The 19,101-nt window shown below is 41.1% G+C and overlaps 1 protein-coding gene across 1 annotated transcript in view; it reads right to left on the reverse strand.

Annotated features, from left to right (window-relative positions):
• Positions 1-7,137: 7,137 nt before the first annotated feature.
• LOC120020388 (la-related protein 4B-like) overlaps positions 7,138-19,101 on the reverse strand; it is a 38,965-nt gene continuing 27,001 nt past the window's right edge. Inside the window, exons 8-17 of the mRNA XM_038964003.1 lie at positions 17,634-17,744; positions 17,306-17,359; positions 16,781-16,993; positions 16,395-16,504; positions 15,877-16,149; positions 15,547-15,574; positions 15,015-15,185; positions 14,625-14,788; positions 14,212-14,320; positions 7,138-13,470 (exon numbers count right to left, since the gene is read on the reverse strand). Coding sequence (XP_038819931.1) covers positions 13,147-13,470; positions 14,212-14,320; positions 14,625-14,788; positions 15,015-15,185; positions 15,547-15,574; positions 15,877-16,149; positions 16,395-16,504; positions 16,781-16,993; positions 17,306-17,359; positions 17,634-17,744 — 1,557 coding nt within the window. The 3' untranslated portion in view covers positions 7,138-13,146. The remainder of the gene's footprint in view (positions 13,471-14,211; positions 14,321-14,624; positions 14,789-15,014; positions 15,186-15,546; positions 15,575-15,876; positions 16,150-16,394; positions 16,505-16,780; positions 16,994-17,305; positions 17,360-17,633; positions 17,745-19,101) is intronic.

Consider the following 19,101-nt stretch of genomic DNA (forward strand, 5'->3'; position numbering starts at 1 on the left):
ATAGGACTCGTTTTACTGTGGATATAGATACTTTAGTACCCGTTTCCTCCAGCATCTTCACAAGGTCCTTTACTGTTGTTCTGGGATTGATTTGCACTTTTCATACCAAAGTAAGTTCATCTCCAGGAGACAGAACGTGTCTCCTTCCTGAGCGGTATGATGGCTGCGTGGTCCCATGGTGTTTATACTTGCGTACTATTGTTTGTACAGATGAACGTGGTACCTTCAGGCGTTTTGAAATTGCTCCCAAGGATGAACCAGACTTGTGGAGGTCTACAATTTGTTTTCTGAGGTCTTGGCTGATTTCTTTTGATTTTCCCATGATGTCAAGCAAAGAGGCACTGAGTTTGAAGGTAGGCCTTGAAATACATCCACAGGTACACCTCCAATTGACTCAAATTACGTAAATTAGCCTATCAGAAGCTTCTAAAGCCATGACATCATTTTCTGGAATTTTCCAAGCTGTTTAAAAGGCACAGTGAACTTAGTGTATGTAAACTTCTGACCCACTGGAATTGTGATACAGGGAATTATAAGTGAAATAATCTGGCTGTAAATAATTGTTGGAAAAATTACTTGCATCATGCACAAAGTAGATGTCCTAACCGACTTGCCAAAACTATAGTTTGTTAACAAGAATTTTGTGGAGTCGTTGAAAAATTTGTTTTAATGACTCCAACCTAAGTGTATGTAAACTTCCGACTTCAACTGTATATATCTCAATATAGAAAATGTTTGCAATATAACTGTCTTCTATATGTTTTAGTACTAAGCTAACATATGGAATTTTTTTAAGATGGTCATATCATTTAGCTATTGGATTTAGAATTTTTGGACCCCTTTAGGTATCCCTAAAAAAGATGACAAAATATTGAGTTTGACTCTTACTACTATAGTCCATAGAAACACAATAATTTGAAGTGTCTGTCCTATATCTAGGAGATATTACAAAGCTCAATAAATATATACACTACCATTCAAAAGTTTGGGCACTGAGAAATGTCCTTGTTTTTGAAATAAAAGCACCATTTTGTCCATTAAAATAACATAAAATTGATCAGAAATACAGTGTAGACATCGTTAATGTTGTAAATGACTATTGTAGCTGTAAACAGCAGATTTTCTATGGAATATCTACATAGGCATACAGAGGCCCATTATCAGCAACCATTCCAATGGCACGTTCTGTTAGCTAATCCAAGTTTAAAATGATAAAAAGGCTAATTGATCATTAGAAAACCCTTTTGCAATTATGTTAGCACAGCTCAAAACTGTTGTTCTGATTAAAGAATTAATAAAACTGGCCTTCTTTAGACTAGTTGAGTATCTAGAGCATCAGCATTTGTGGGTTCGATTACAGGCTCAAAATGGCCAGAATCAAAGAACTTTCTTCTGAAACTCGTCAGTCTCTTCTTGTTCTGAGAAATTAAGGCTATTCCATGCGAGAAATTGCCAAGAAACTGAAGATCTCGTACAAAGCTGTGTACTACTCCCTTCACAGAACAGCGCAAACTGTCTCTAACCAGAATAGAAAGAGTGGGAGGCCCCAGTGCACAACTGAGGAAGAGGTCAAAAATGATAAACTTTGATTAGCCAACACAACGTGCCATTGAAACACAGGAGTGATGTTTGCTGATAATGGGCCTCTGTATGCCTACGTAGATATTCCATTAAAAAAATCTGCTGTTTCCAGCTACAATAGTCATTTACAACATTAACAATGTCTAAACTGTATTTCTGATCAATTTGATGTTATTTTAAAATTGACAAAAAAAGTGCTTTTCTTTCAAAAACAAGGACATTTCTAAGAGACCCCAAACTTTTGAACGGTAGTGTAAATGTTTTGTTTTTACACACATTTAACCCCATAATTTTTGGGCCACAAAACTACCTCCATATTTCCATTTGTTTGTATGGGTTACCTTCAGACCGTTCGGACGGTAGAGACGTTTTTGTGAAAAGACCGATTCTTCCGGGATGTTTCATGGTCTGACAAACACCGCTGTAGCTCAACCACCTTCCACCGCAGATGCGGAAGGCCGACATAGGCGGGTGCAGTGGACTGAGACGCAGCCCACGCAAAAAAACAGCTCTCTCTAGCTTAAACTAATGGATTTTGATGGGGATTATTTTCTTATGCTACTTAGATTGACGAATGGGTGCACCAACAGATTTAAGGATTACAACAGAAACATTGTGTCATTATCTGACATTTTTCCTGGTGGTTAAGGTGGGAGACAGGAAAGCCACCGTTTTCGTAGAATGACCCTATTCATGCATTTATGAATACCATACATGAAAATAGTCGAGTCACACGATGGCATTGCAGTTAGTTAAGCCTACATGTAATGTACACTGGCAATTTCTTTTAGGCAATATTGCCAAGTAATGTTGCTGGAAACGGGGTGGAGTATGACTGTCACGGTCCCTGTCTTCTCACTGCCCTCTCACGTTCTCTGGTGCACAATATCTGCTTCAGCGATGTACAATATTTCACCTCCAGCTCAAAGTGTAACCTGAGGAGCATTACCAGGGGTGTGTGCTTAGTCCCCTCCTGTACTCCATGTTCACCCACAACTGCGTGGCTGCGCACAACTCCAACACCATCATTTAAGTTTGCAGTTGACAACAGTGGTAGGCCTGATCACCAATGATGAGACAGCCTACAGGGAGGAGGTCAGAGACCTGGCAGTGTGGTGCCAGGACAACTTCTCGTTCAACGTCATAAAGACAAAAGGAGCTGATCGTGGACTACAAGAAACGGAGGACCGAGCACGCCCACATCAACAAAGCTGTTGTGGACCAGGTCGAGAGCTTTAAGTTCCTCGGTGTCCACACCACAGGTCCACACACATCAACACAGCCGTGAAGAGGTCATTGACAACGCCTTTTACCCCGAGGCTGAAAAGAATTTGCATGGGCCCTCAGATCCTACATTTTTTTCTACAGCATTAACAGCATCTTGACTGGTTGCATCACTGCTTGGTATGGAAACTGCTTGGCATCCGACCGCAAGGCGCTACAGAGGGTAGTTTGTACGCCCCAGTACATCACTGTGCCAAGCTCCCTGCGATCCAGGACCTCCATACCAGGTGGTGTCAAAGGAAGGCACTAAAAATTGTCAAAAACTCCAACCACCCAAGTCAGACTGTTCTCTCTGCTACCGCCTGCCAAGCAGTACAGATGCACCAAGTCTGGAATCGACAGGACCCTGAACAGCTTCTACCCCCAAGCTAAATAGTTAAATAATTAACCAATACCAACCCTGAATATCTGCATTGACCCTTCTTCCACTAACTCTGACACTGCTGTTTACTATCGATTCTGTTGCCTAGTCACTTTATCCCTACCTATATGTACATGTCTACATCAATTACCTCGTACCACTGCACTGAATCGTTACTGGCACCCTGTGTATATAGCCAAGTTATTGTTACTCGTATATTTATTCCTTGTGTTATTTCTTTCCCTATTATTTCTCTGGATTGTTTGGAATGGCTTGTAATTAAGCATTTCACTGTTAGTCAACACCTGTTGTTGACAAAGCATGTGACAAATACAATTTGATTATAATTCTCCACAGGTGAGCTATTAAACCTGACACATTTAGAGCATTGCATTGACAGTGTCCCTCATCATTAGAGATAACAATAAGCCTCTGGCCCTTTCAATGCATAAATTCAGATTCCAGACTTTTTGTCTCATGGCTGAACACGGCCACACCCAGGGCTTGCAAAGTGGTAGAATGCACCAGATTACATTAGGCCTACATTACCACACTGGCTCTTGTGAATGCTACCATCTTAAAACGCCACCCCCGATCCTGTTTCTTTGCCACACACACACACGCTTCTTCTGATGAATAGGCTGCCCAGTCCAAGTCCCATGCTCTCCAGCCTCCTCTGGAGGAGGCAGGGAAGGTATGCATGTCCCAGTATGCCTGTACACATTAAGACAGATGGCCAGGATCGAGCCTGTCTGAGCCAGCTGACCAATGACGATGGTGCTAAAATGGCCATACACAAACTGTCAACATGAAAAGTGCATGTGCAGTAAAATGAGCTTACCTACCCACACAGCAAGAATACTCTAAGAGGGAAAGGAGTGGAAAGGCCAATGGACTGTTTTTGAGTGGGTGGGTCGGTGCATGTATGGGGCAGGCCGGGGGTCATTTCTAAACCTGACTTATCATGTTCCATATACATTTATGTAAAGAAAGCTGTAATGCAAACATTGTGTAAAGAAAACAAACTGTAAGCCCACATCTTTATGCTGAACTCTCAGCAGCTGTACTTTAATAGGAAACAGACCAAGGCCCACCCCAAAATGTTACACTATTCCCTATATACAGTGCATTTGGAAAGTATTCAGACCCGTTGACTTTTTCTACATTGTTACGTTACAGCCTTGTTGTAAAATGTATTAAATGTAAAAAATCCTCATCTACACACACACACACACTACCCCATAATGACAAAGCAAAAACAGGTATATAGAAATGTTTGCTCATCTATTAGCATTAAAAATATATATATAAGTATTCAGACTCTTTTCTATGAGACTCGAAATTGAGCTCAGGTGCATCCTGTTTTCATTGATCATCCTTAAAATGTTTCGGCAACTTGATTGGCGTTCACCTGTGGTACATTCAATTGATTGGACATGATTTGGAAAGGCACACACATCTAAATAAAAGGTCCCACAGTTGACAGTGCATGTCAGAGCAACAACCAGGCCAAACTGAGCAATCAGGGGAGAAGGGCCTTGGTCAGGGGGGTGACCAAGAACCCAATGGTCCCTCTGACAAAGCTTCAGAGTTCCTCTGTGGAGATGGGAGAACCTTCCAGAAGGACAACCATCTCTGAAGCACTCCACCAATCAGGCCTTTATGGTAGTGTCCAGACAGAAGCCACTCCTCAGTAAAAGGCACATGATAGCCCGCTTGGAGTTTGCCAAAAGGCACCTAAAGACTCTCTCCTGAGAAACAAGATTCTCTGGTCTGATGAAACCAAGATTGAACTCTTTCGCCTGAATGCCAAGCGTCACGTCTGGAGGAAACCTGGCACCATCTCTACAGTGAAGCATGGTGGCAGCATCATGCTATGGGGATGTTTTTCAGTGGCAGGGACTGGGAGACTAGTCAGGATCGAGGGAAAGATGAACAGAGCAAAGTACAAAGAGATCCTTGATGAAAACCTGCTCCAGAGCACTCAGGACCTCAGACCTCGGCGAAGGTTCACCTTCCAACAGGACAACAACCCTAAGCACACAGCCAAGACAACGCAGGAGTGACTGGGGGACAAGTCTCTGAACGTCCTTGAGAGGCCCAGCCAGAGCCCAGACTTTAACCCAATCGAATATCTCTGGAGAGACCTGAAAATAGCTGTGCAGCGACGCTCCCCGTCCAACCTGACAGAGCTTGAGAGGATCTGCAGAGAAGAATGCGAGAAACTCCCCAAATACAGATGTGCCAAGCTTGTAGCATCATACCCAAGAAGACTCAAGGCTGTAATCGCTGCCAAAAGGTGCTTCAACAAAGAACAGAGAGTAAAAGGGTCTGAATACTTAGATAAATGCGATACTTTTTTCATATTTGCGAACATTTCTAAAAACCTGTTATTACTTTGTCATTATGGGTTGTGTGTACATTGATGGGGGGGGGGGAGGAACATTTATTAAGATGTTAGAATCAGGCTGTAATGTAACAAAATGTGGGTCTGAATACTTTCCAAAAGCACTACTTTTGGCCAGAGACCTATGGTGGGGGCTCAAAAATAGTGCACTATATAGGAAATTGGGTGCCATTCGAGACTCATCCATAAAATGCAAAACAGCCATGACATGGAAAACAGAGTGGGAGGAACATGTGCTTGAATAGAAAGCCTACCACTGGAGAAGTCTTTTTATAGAGGGGTTACAAATTGCTTATGAACAGGTCTACTTGTTAACAAAATGGCTGCAGCTGCAAGACAATCGGATCAAATCAAACTGTGGACCGATGAGATGTTTGAAGAAGCCTATGGTTTTGTGTGGGGAGTGATACGCTGGCTTACCCTAATAGGATTTTGGTGTGCTGTGGAACAAATCCTCCAAGATGTCCTTGTGTGAATATGTTGCCACCTTGTGGCTAGTATTTTGCATGAAAATACAGAACAGCATTCCCGTAGGCTTGGATATGATGTGGTGGATGGACAATGGCTTTGTGTATGTTAACTTGCCTGCTGAAAAACCAGACAAAAAAGGAATTTCTGAAACACCTTTCTAGTTTTGGACAATGGCTCATGGCATTATAACATGTGCAGTTTGAATGAGATGGCCAAAAACAACCAACCCTGGTAGAAAACAGGATTCCAGGCAATTTCTGCGAGAAAGCAAATCTAGCACTAGAAAATAAATAGAGAGAAGCTGTGGGGTGTCCCAGAAAGCAGGATTAATTTAGCCAGCTACGAAGCTGACAGTCATATGCCTATATTTTCTGGTTAATTTAGAAATATTAACTTTGATATGGGTTGTTAAGTCAATTATACCATTTCAAGTCTACACAGTATACAAAATATTAGGAACACTTCCAAATATTGAGTTGCACCCCCTTCAGCCCTCAGAACAGCCTCAATTCGTCAGGGCATGGACTCTACAAGGTGTCGAAAGCGTTCCATAGGGATGCTGGCCCATGTTGACTCCAATGCTTCCCAGTTGTCAAGTTGGCTGGATGTCCTTTGGGTGGTGGACCATTCTTGATACACTGCAGATCTTGATACACTCAAACAGGTGCGCCTGGCACCTCTACCATACCCCGTTCAAAAGGCACTTAAATATTTTGTCTTGCCCATTCACCCTTTGAATGGCACACATAATCCATGTCTCAAGACTTAAAAATCCTTCTTTAACTCATCCACTCCCCTTCATACACAGTGATTGAAGTGGATTTAAGTGACATCAAGGGATCATAGCCATCACCTAGATTCACCTGGTCAGTCTATGTAATGGAAAGACACCATGGAAAGACACCTGGTGTCTGGTCAGTCGATGCCCTAATGTTTTGTACACAATATTTAGGGTAGTTAGCTGGCTAACTCACTCATTCTGCTTTCTGGACCAACCCCCAGATTGTGTGTACCACAATCACGAGACAACTCATTAACAGTGCCTAAATCTTTATTTTTCAATAAGCTACATTTTTTTCTCTCCAAATTAGACAGTTTTACATCATTACACAAGAGTAACTTAAATTATCGATAGTTGACATGTACACTTGATTCCAGTCTTAAATGGAAGAAAAGTTAAGACAAAAATCAAAAGCCCTCAAAGAAACCTCAATGAACAACTGTTACCGTTAGGTTATTCTCCCCATCAAGTCATCGATTGTCCACTGCTGTTAGCGTAAAAATGAGTTAATTGAACACAGTGATTTGATAGTGAGACAATTGGATAGTCTCATTCCAGTCAGTTGGTGCATTATAACATCACTTTACACAGTCAATTTACAACAAGCTGCAACCTTTGCAAAAAATACATGGCACTATCAAACTGGTGAGACGTAACAGAAAGAAGCGAACTGAGCAGGGAGAACGAGACCGCTTGATATGAGACACACTGTCTGTGCACAGTAACACAAGAACAGCCCGAACATTACAACAGGGCTTTAGTAGTGTGCGCAAAAGAAGAAAAAGTTAAACACTTTCGTACTGTAAGCAGTGCCATCATCTTCAGGAGAGAAACCAATAACAGAATCATGCTGCACACACCTGGCTGGCTAATCACCCTTTGGTTTACTTTACTTCAACCGGCAGTCAATTTTGCATTCGTGTTTGGTTAACTTCCCACAAACAAACACTTTCTCATACAAACTCAGTGCCCAGCCCGATAACATATCAATACCCAATCTGCAAAAAAAAGTATTAGCATTTTGCATTAGAAAGGCCTACTAGCATAGACTAGTATAGACTAGCTTAAAATGTACATACCTATACTTCATTAGCCAGATCAGATGCGGGTTGCTATGAGTACTGTGTCTAATGTCAGTGGTATCAGATTATTATTCCCAGTTATAGTTTCCAGACCAGCTACACTTCCTCAGTAACAAATATAATGTCAAGTGTTTAATTAAAGTACAAGTCAAAAACTGCCAGGTTGAAACAAATGAATGGCACAGATAAATGCAGTCCACATGTGTGATCAACTGATAAAAAGACAATGCACAGTATATGTTATACAGTATGTGCCAGAAAACTAATTTTCTTGCTGAAATATGTGTACAAATATCTACACTATTATACTTGAGTCTAAACACTGGTAAAAGCCTACCAATGGAATTTTTATTTGTGAAGTTTAGTGCTGGGGGCTACGAAAGTTCAGTTGACGTACATCTTCATGAAAAACAAACCTTCAAAAAAGAAAAACAAAACAGAATATCAACAATGCTTAAATCACCTTCACTCCAAACATGTAAGGTTTTTGTCTGGTACAATTATACAGTATGCTGCTATGGACTTGAAATTGGTTGTGTGTGAAATATTTGATGTTCCTGTGCTTAAAAATGTGCTTTACTGTGATAAAGAATTCTTGTATGGGCTAAATCACACAGACTGCTATAAGCACTGTCCGTCAGATAATAGTACTGACTGTGCTTTCATTTAAGGATTTGTGTTTGTACGACAGGTAGGTTCTTCCCTTTTCTCACTGTGCACAGTGAAGAGGCTGGCCAACAGAAAACATTGTCTACCAGGGGTTGAAAAACACAACAAGGACATGGAATGAGAATGACATTTAAAAAGTTACAATCAGACAACCTTCCCTGTCGCAAAGTGAGGGAGACGCAATTCTTCACACCAGAATAAAAAATAAAAAAAAGAATACTTTTCCCCCCAAATTCAAATCACAACATTTAGTTTTTATCCTACATCCAGCTCAAAAAGCCACATTAATATTTCAACAAGATCAATATATATTTTTTAAATCATTTTAAGGTACCTCTATATTTTTTCAGATTATTTACAATTGTACAAGCAAAGCACACACTTCAAAGTGCACATATTTGATACAGTATTTACTATTTTGCATTTACAGGATTTATATTTCCCCAAAACAAACTGAAAATAGGAAGTAGAAACAAGGTTAATCAAATTAGATTATTTTCTTACAATTTTACACCCACCCCTCCCAAAGAATGCTGCTAGATTTGTACTTTAAGACCTAGTAAGACTTGTGATGTTTGGTATGACTAAACATTTAGATGTGTTACCCTTAGTAACATTTTGGGGTTTGAAAAGAAATAAACTCTACATTGTCTCATATAAAAGTTAAGGCAAAGTCATTTTCAAGTTTAAATAAAATTCAAGTTTTTCAAACACTGGATGGAAAATATACAGTTGTATATTGTATATTTCTTCTTAAAAATAAAAAAAAATATGCTCTCTCATGGAATAAACAGCATTGGTTTATAAATAAGCAGATATGGTGCATCATGTCTTTTATACCAGCTCAGATTTTTTTTAAAATAAATAAAATAAAAAAACTCTGCAATTTAAAGACTGTCCACCCAAGTGCATTCCAGTCTTTCAAAATCAAACTAAATGATGTTTTTGCAAACCAAAATCAAACGCATCAAAATCAAAAGCAGCAATGACTATCAGTACAGGCCATCCTGTGACTTAGGCAATGTCTCCTCTCCAAAATGAGTCCTCTTATCTAAGCAGAGTATTCAACTCCTTGTTGCAGGAAGACGTCAATGAGACACTAAAGAAGTGCACAAGTTCCACTTATGTATGAGTTATTTTTTTCTACTTATACATTTATGCAGAGTACAGAGGGGAATTTGGAAGCTATATGGTTTTTGTATGGAGAGCCAGGAGAAATCTACAGAAGGCATTCTAAAAAGAGAAAAAGCATGCCAAAAATAAATATTGAGTCCTACAGTGAACAGGGGCACTTCTACTGTATGTGAGGGGGAAGGAGTTGGAATGACCCAAGAGTGCTGCCCCCTCTGCCCAACATTTTCTTGCCCAAACTGAAAGGACTCATCTATAAGCTGCTCAGGTTCACAGTATGCAAACAGGTCAAAGGTCATTCATTCACTGCATTCTCACAGGGTCCAGTTTACTACTCTTTTGACTGTCACCCAATGAATAAAGCAATACCTTATTTCTAAAATGGCTGCATTATGGTTTACCTTCAAATATAACATTTGTAGTGGAAAGAATATCGTACTTCTTCCTTTTAACCAATTCCACTTAATTTTCCCATTTGAGCCACCAGGTGTACACATTCTCTAAGGTGTACACCCACATTACAATTAACTACTGTAATACTGAATAAGAAGCTAAAACAGCTTCAAAAAACACCACGCACCAGTGGTTTCACAAATGACTACCTCAAAAGCAAAACAATAAAATAAAATTAGTGTGACTCCATAGGTTGTGTGCACAAAATAAAATGACTATACCAAGCCTAAAGTTGTTATTCTCAGCATGCACGGAAGTATGTCTTATAGGCATTTACATGGCAGTAAACAAAAAAGTTTAACTCGTGTGTGAATTTATCCCCATAGAGGTTAATACAATTAGTCAACATTTGAGAGATTCTGAAAGCTGATCATCCTGTCACAACATAATAATAATGCACAAGTCAAATGGCAAGAAGACAGTTCATTCTTTAGGGGGAAAATCTATTGGTTGTATAGCTGAAATTGTAAAGGGCTTACTTATGTGACCATCAGACCTTTCCATATTTGTCTTTACATGTTAGGTTCCCTTTTGCTTCTGTATGTAGGTAAAATATGGATTTCTTAATTAATCCAGAAACAAAACAAAGTGCAAAGTTTAGTTGACAACATGTATCAAGTATTATTATCTAAGTACAGTACCAGATTATTTGAAGTAGCAAGTTCCAGGTTCATCCTCTAGCTAGCACCATAGCTATCTAAAATAAAACATCCCACTGTTTGAATGAAGTCACTACACCCTGCCAAAACCCTACTGCCGACTCCTAGTAGCTGAGCACAGGAGGTTGGTGGCACCTTAATTGGGGAGAACGGGCTCGTGTTAATGGCTGGAGTGGAACGGTGTCAAATACTTCAAAACACATGGTTTCTAAGTGTTTGATTCCATTCGCACCGTTCCAGCCATTATTATGAGTCATCCTCCACGGAGCAGCCTCCACTGTAGCCTATCCATTGCCAACGTATGTGCCCGCTGAACTAGTCTGACATGCTTGTTTCACAGCAAAATAGTAAAGAAAGAAAATAGTCCACAAGAGGCACCAATCGACACCATGTGATGAATTTATGGGTCGTTCCACGAAATGATTAACTTTTGGACCCCTTTGATATTTAAAGTATAAATGGTGCACTAACATTGAATTTTAAAAGTGTGTTATATTAAATGAAGTGCCTTTTAATATAGACCACATGGGAATTCAATAAATCAAATTCTTTATATGAATGAAGACTTGTTAAAGTGCCTAAATTCAAAATCCCTCCGTGACTTCGAGGAATATTTTAACCTATCATTGTAAAGCCCTAGTTAATTTGTTGCATTGACAGTCATATCTGAAGATAAATTTTTTATTTGTGATTTTCTGTGTCCCTCAATTTAATGGTCAAACCTGTTACGTGAACTAAACTATCATTTTAATATAGTTAAACTATTCCTTTTTAAATATGTTTTTCTCCAAAAGAAACATGAACATCTAGTCAAATCATAGTGTAAAAGCAGGTGACCTGGTTCTACTCTTTTGCCATTTTCTGGTGTTTTGTGGTAGAAAACTGAGCGAGTCAAGCATAACACGTCAACCCTGTTACCCATAGATAGACAGGCTAGAAATGTTAACTTAAAAATGTTTGTGAAGGTGCCAATTGCCACTCCCTGTTACACACAACAAACTTCCATTCCACCTTTCAATATGGGATTCACGGCTGATCTAAGATGAAATTGTCAGCCCTGCGACAGTCAACCGTGTTACTTATTTTGTCACTTACTATAGAAATTTTTTATTTAACGCTGAGATGGGAAAATGTGTCAATTAAGTTTTACGTGCTCTTTATGACAGAAAGTAAAAATAAAGTGAAGAAATTAAATTGGACCAAGTTACACATCTCAAAAAGGCACCGAATTGCTGGAACGACCCTCATCTGCTTTTTCCAAGATCAAAATGCATGTAGATTTCTACTGACCCTGATAGTGGCTCTCTACGAGGACTAACTAGCAATGTGCTTTACACGGCTAGGAAACAGACTCCTGCATTGGACAACAGAAAACAACTAAATGTAATTCTTTACCACAAGAAATACCAGATAAAGAAAGTCTAAGGCGCTCTCAAAACCACCAGCACGCAACAAGTAGTACTTGTACCAACGATCAAAACCAGTATGCAAATAAATGTATTCTCCTCAAATGCTGGTGTTCTAACGAGATAAAGTGTTCCGTGTTGGCAAAAAGGTAATCTAGTTTTGATAAATGACACCGGTGGTGAAGTCCCTCAGAAAGTAAGTCATCTTCTGAGGATTTTAGTTAAGTCCGTAAAATGAGCCTGGACTAGTTGACCTTGAATATGAACACAAATATGTAAAACACATCATAGCTGCGTCCCTAATGGTACCTTATTCCATATGTAGTGCACTACTTTTGATCGAAAGTAGTGCACTACATAGGGAACCATTTGGGGCACAGTCATCTTGTCTGACTGATATGGTGATCATCACACCCTGCAATGAAATCACATCACCACTTAACAGGACTGCATACAAGACATACAGACACCCCCTCACAGCCACAACAAATGACATGGCAACAGCTACTCTGTTCCTCATCTGCTTCCTTTCATTCACCCGTTGTTGGCTTCCACTGATGACCTCACAATACTTTGGACATATGAATTTATCCCACTAATCTGAACAGGAGTACATGTTCAGATTAACAAAAAAAATAATAATAAACCCTCCAAAAATAAATAAGTAAAAATGATTAACGGTGCTCTATATGCACACTAAAGTGCTATTGTCTGAAAGCCCTGATCCAGAAAGGCATCCTCTCTATGCTATGAATGACTGGTGATTTTGGAATAGGTTGTATTTGAATAGCCCTGACTTTTTCAGATTTCTTTCACTCTCACATTTTTGTTTTGAAATTGACTTGATTGCAGTGGGGGGGGTTACTGCGGGGACTTTGGGGGAGTGTTGAGATCTTTGCTGCTGACACCCTTCCCTGGGTGGTGGGGGGGTGGTGAAGTCCACCGGCCGGTCGGTCTCCGGACCTCTCGGGGTCTGCCGAGGGTGGCAGACTTGGAGGAGCATGGGTATGTCTCTCGGGTGACCTTTGGCTCACCCCTGTCCCCTGGGGCTGCGTCAGTGCACTTCTTCTCCTCTCCTGCGGAGGCAGCGCTGCTGGCTGGTTTGGCCTCTTTAGGGGCCTGTAGTATCGGAGCGTGGTCTTTAATCCTCTGGCAGATCTCAGCGTAAGAGGGCTTTCGCAGTTCCTAACAACAAAACAAAACACATACTTGTAGGTGATTCATTTCATAGGACATTGACTATGCCCACTGGTTTGACATATTAAAGTCCAGAAAACATGATTATTACCGACCACAAATCAGCATTTACAGGTAACTGCCAAAATAATGGAAACACTTGAGTAAATGAGGGATAAAAAGTATTTTAAAAGCAGGTGCTTCCGTACAACTGTGGTTCCTGAGTTAATTAAGCAATTAACATCCCATCATGCTTAGGGTCATGTATAAAAATACTGGGCAGGTCAATATTTTGGCTACCATAGCTATGCCCCCATAGGATTACAATGCCCCCATCCACAGGGCACGAGTCGTCACAATGGTCAGATGAGCATGAAAACGATGTAAACCATGTGCCATGGCTGTCTCAGTCACCAGATCTCAACCCAATTAAACACTTACGGGAGATTCTGGCCCGGTGCCTAAGACTGCTTTTTCCAGCATCAACAAAACACCAAATTATGGAATTTATTGTGGAAGAATGGTGTCGCATCCCTCCAATAGAGTTCCAGACGCTTGAAGAATCTATGCCAAGGTGCATTGAAGCTGTTTTGGCTAGTGGTAGCCCGCCTCCCTATTAAGACACTTTTTGTTGGAGTTTCCTGTATTTGGGCAGTTACCTGTATCTATGACTATCAAAAAATCTTTATCAGCTAATAATATGGAAAATGGACCTGATTATGTTTAAAATGCTTTAGACAGCTTACTTACTGTAGCAGTACCATTGACTTGAACAGATTTGCTAGCGGTGTACAGAGCAGTAGTGATGCGCTCCATAGAGACCTGAGTCTCCTGATTCACCTCCAGAACCTTCACTTCCCTGAAAAACATTTATTTCACACAATGATGTGAATGACATGAAATGCTTCCAAGTCAGTTATGTTCTCTCTCTCTACACAAATTCAGTTGACATCAACAACAATGGTGTTCCACGTTATCAAATGGGACAAGGAAATGGTGAGACAAAAGATGAGTATGAGATGTAAAGCACACTGTTCTGTTTTTCTATACAAATCATGTTAGTGGGGGTATGCTTACACATTTTGATGGAAATAGTGTGTGTGTGTGGGGGAGGTGGTTGGATCCAAAGTGTTACATGAAGGGAAAACATGTCCTACACTCACTCTGCAGGTTTGGAGGAAACACGGACAGGGCCAGAGGCTGGTCCTGGGTTCAGGGGAGCAGTGGGCTGGAGGTTCGGGGGCTGTGGAGAAGTGACCGTCCTTAGTGGCTCCTTGGGTCCTCCTGAGGGGAGGGCACCTGCAGAGCTGGCATCAACGCTTACATTCTGGAACGATACAAAAAGACATGAAAAACAATACAACTAACGGCAAAGATGAAATGTTGAGCTGAGTTATTGAGTATGCTGGCTTGGCGATAAGAGCTTGCCTGATTCCCAATTGGCACCATATTCCCTGGTCAAAAGTAGTGCACTATATATATGGAATAGGGTGCCATTTGGAACACAGAGTATGGTGGCCTGGAGATGAGCGCTTGTGTTGGTAGATACTGACCCTGTCCTCTGTGGCTCCTAATACCATGCTGGCCAGTCTGTTCTCAAACATGTCATCAGGGGTTTTGAGGTGGCCTGCGGCCCCAGGCAGAGGGGGGAAGCTGGAGAGCCCCAGCTCAAAGCTGGGGGACGGGGGCTTCTGAGGAGGGGGTGGCGACTGGGTAGCCATTCTCTATACAACAGAATAGCATGAAACACCGTCAGACTGGGTAGCCACTCTACACAACAGAACAGCATCAAATATAGTCAGTCACAGAGTAAAGACAGCATCCCAAATGGCACCCTATTGCCTATATAGTGCACTACTTTTGACCAGGGCCTATAGGGGTCTGGTCAAAATTAATGCACCATATTAATTTGGTGCATTTGGGACACCCACAAAGCCAGCCAACTGTACGTACAAAAGACCTGCAATATTGAAATTCAGTCAGAAGATGTCACTGCCTGAAAAGCTTGCAGCAGCACCACTGATGGCTCTTTCTCCAAGTCAAAGACAAGGCTAAGAGGAGATAAATTAAAAAATATGTACTTACTGTAAACTTGTTGTCGTCCCTCTTTTTCCTAGAACCATAAATATTTGTCCTTTAAGAGAACATTTGAAAAATTCACAGACAATTGTATTCTATTTGAAGCCTAACTTAGCACAACAGAGATTTTAATTCAAAACGTGAGCACCTTGCTCACTTTGTTGTAATACTATAATCCGCTCCAAATAGCACCTTATTCAGTGCACTACTGTTGACCAGAGCACCAGGGCCTGGGACTAAAGTTGTGCACTAAATAACAAATAGGGTACCATTTGGGAAACCGCCTATGGAGGTCTATGGTGGTGATGATCATGCATATAGTGGAGGATACCTTACCTTCCCCGGCCCATGCCCAGTGAGTAGTCAGTGCTGACGGGCTCTACACGACCTGTACTGATGTCTCTCCTGGGGTAGGTCATGGTGGAGGGGGGTAACCTGGTTCTGTTCTGGCTCGGGAGGTGCGTCATTTGGGGGGAACCCCGCGGTACCCCGTTCAGAATTCGCTCCGTGGGGAAGTTGAAGATGGTGGGGCTGTCCAGGAGCCCTGTGCCGCGCTGATCCATGTTGGGTATTGTGGGCCTCAGGTGAGGTTTACTGTGAGTGTGATTCCTGAAAAGAAACAATATCATATTTGAAGATCCTATCTATACAAGCACAGCAATCTAGAATTCTGGGCCCATACTCAAAGACTCAAGAGTAGGAGTGCTGATATACTGTATATACAAATCAGCTTGACCTTATATACACACACGAGGGACCAGATCCTAGATCAGCACTCCAATTGTGAGATGCTTTGTGAATACAGGCACAGGTTGGTATTGTCTACATTAGATGGTGAATCTCAGGGTACCCACCTATTCCTGGGAGAGTAGTGCCTAACACCAGCAAGAGGAGACGTCGCTGGTTTAAAACTATGGGATGTTGTAAATCCATTGATAAATTGAGTGTTGTGAAATTGGGTAACCTGTTAGAAAAGGAAACACAAAATCATTGACTTTTACAAGAGTTCTAGTAGCATATTATACAGTGAAATTAGGAATGGCCTGTATTGTAGCCTTGTGGGTGGTAGGTTGGCAAAATCCTAGAAACTTTCTAACTAAAAATGTCCAGGTTTCCCAGAAATCCCAGTTGGAAAATTCCCAAAATCAGGAGGGAAAACCAGACTTTTGGGAAAGTTACTGGAATTTTGCAACCCTAAACTAGATTTTAGGTTGTGTGTGGGCACGCCTGTTGTCCTCACCAGCGAAGGGTCTATGAAGCTGTGGGTGGCTGACCAGGCCTGTGGAGTGATGAGGCTGTAGAGGGGGAACTGCTGCTGAGGGCTGTACACTGGAGGTATGTAGTAGGAGGTGTAACGTTGTTGCTGCTGAGCGTAAGGGTGAACCTCCACCGGGCGGTAGCCATTCTTTGGCATAAAAGTGTTGATAGCGATTGCCTTCGCCTTAATCCGTGCCTGAGATTTGAGAATAGAAAATATATTTTTTCCTCAAACTTATCAGCAAAGTAAGCATTTCAAAGCGGTGCACAAAGATTTTGATAAAAAAGCTACATTTGTCTGAGGCCTTATGTCACATCAACACTAAATGAACCCATACAACAACTGCATATTGAATTATGTTATCCACTGGGGGGGAAAGCATTCGTTTTGGTTGCTCTGCTGACGGAAAAGGTTCTGAACCACCATACTTGGAAATACTCCAGAATTTACAGTTTATGGGTCATGTTCATATTAGTTTAATTAAAGTTCACTAATTAATTAGCTTACCTTAATAGGCTTCCCTTGGAAGGTTTTCACTTCTTCACGAAGATACTGATATGCCTGGAAAATAGGATAAATGAAAACTTCAGACAGAGCAGGATTTTTTAAATACCCACGAATGTAAGCTCATGGCCAGTATGAAACACTGTATGGTAGCAACTAGCAATAGTACACCAGACCACCAAACCCATAGCAGGGCAGTTAGTGGCAGGTAGCATGGCAGTTTCACTGACCCAGCCCTACAATCCTAAAACATGACGTGCTAGGAAAAAAAGTTGCTTCATGCACCATTACTAAATCCTACAATAGTGCAACATTCTTGAATGTTTCTGACCTGTTGTGCATCTGCTTCCGATTCAAAGGTGATGAACCAGTTGTCGTTGTAGGCAAACTCAGAATTGATGAATTTAGGTAAGTTCTCTCCTTTAAAAAGAGCCTCGACCTCCTGCAAAACAAGAGCAAATGTCAAGCTTAACGTCAAAACTCCTTCGATACTGTGAACAAGTTCCTGGTGTCGACTGAATAGGCCCCAATTGTGGCTTAGGGTGGTTTTGCAGTCTAAGCTGCTGCCTCTGGAACACATTGCTGCAGCATTCGATTGAATCTAGCAAACTGCTATTTTCAGCACCTCCCTCTTATCTCTATCCTATGTAATAAACAAAAAATACGAGAGGAGTGGGCCCTATCAACGTCAAATTTAGTCAATATTCCCCGATGGGAGTGCGGTTCAGACTGAAATAACTGACCATAATACCATTCAAATGTTTTGAACTGCTAAAAACGGCACCCTTTAATTTGTCACACTGCACGACATGGTACTGGCACATGAGGCACAATAGATGAAACCTCTAAACACTACATAAACAAAACAACGTACCATTACCATTACTTTCTCAAAGTCCAACAACAGGGTGTCTATAACATGGCTAGGAGGAAGGTGTGCAAACGAATCATTGACGCAGAGACAGGTTTTTACACCATTCCAGGAAAACAACTCTTAGCAAATATTAGGCTAGAGTAATGTGCTGCGCACTCAAAACAAGAAATGACCTTCCTTGCCATGGTTAAAACACACATATAGCATAATCATATAAGAGCTTGTACTAGAATGACCTTATCTTGTTAAAAACCTGTTATTTTGTTCCACTTTCTACCATACTGGATACAGTCTAATGTAGTACATGGTTTCTTATGCCATAATATCAGGGGGCAGTTAGAACTGCAAACTGTATTGCTGGTGGATTTGAAGGATCAGTCAGTCAGTCAACAGGAAATATCATTGTGCTCTTGGGTAAAACTTTTTATTTGTATTTTTAATTTCGGCAGAAATGTTGCAGATGGGGAGGTTCCAGTCGCTAGTGAGACACCATGGGAGAATGGTATGACGATGATTTATAAGGAAAGATCGGTTGATCTGTGGCATGTCTGAAGGGTGGAATAGATGAGTGTTAGAATAATTATATGCACAAATGTACAGTATAAATGTTTTAGGTCCTGCAATCAGGGGTGAGGGTGGGGATGGGATTATATTGTATGTTTTGGTTTCACAATTTATGATTTGGCTTTAACGCTGTGATGCAGGTGCTGGCCCTGACAGTTAAGAGTAGCTCAATTCTATGCCCGCCCGGGTGTCGGGTGGGACTTGGTTTTTTTCCCCGCACTTGGAAAAACCATCTGGGCCGGGGCTTTGCCTTGCCTGTGTCTCGGGGCGAGTGCACCCACTGACCACAACACCCACTGACCATTTGTAGTCAGTGTACTGCATTGTTTAAAATAAAATCATTCTAAATGCATGATTTCTT

The sequence above is a fragment of the Salvelinus namaycush genome, chromosome 25 (assembly GCF_016432855.1).
Source record: "Salvelinus namaycush isolate Seneca chromosome 25, SaNama_1.0, whole genome shotgun sequence".
Classification (NCBI taxonomy): domain Eukaryota; kingdom Metazoa; phylum Chordata; class Actinopteri; order Salmoniformes; family Salmonidae; genus Salvelinus; species Salvelinus namaycush.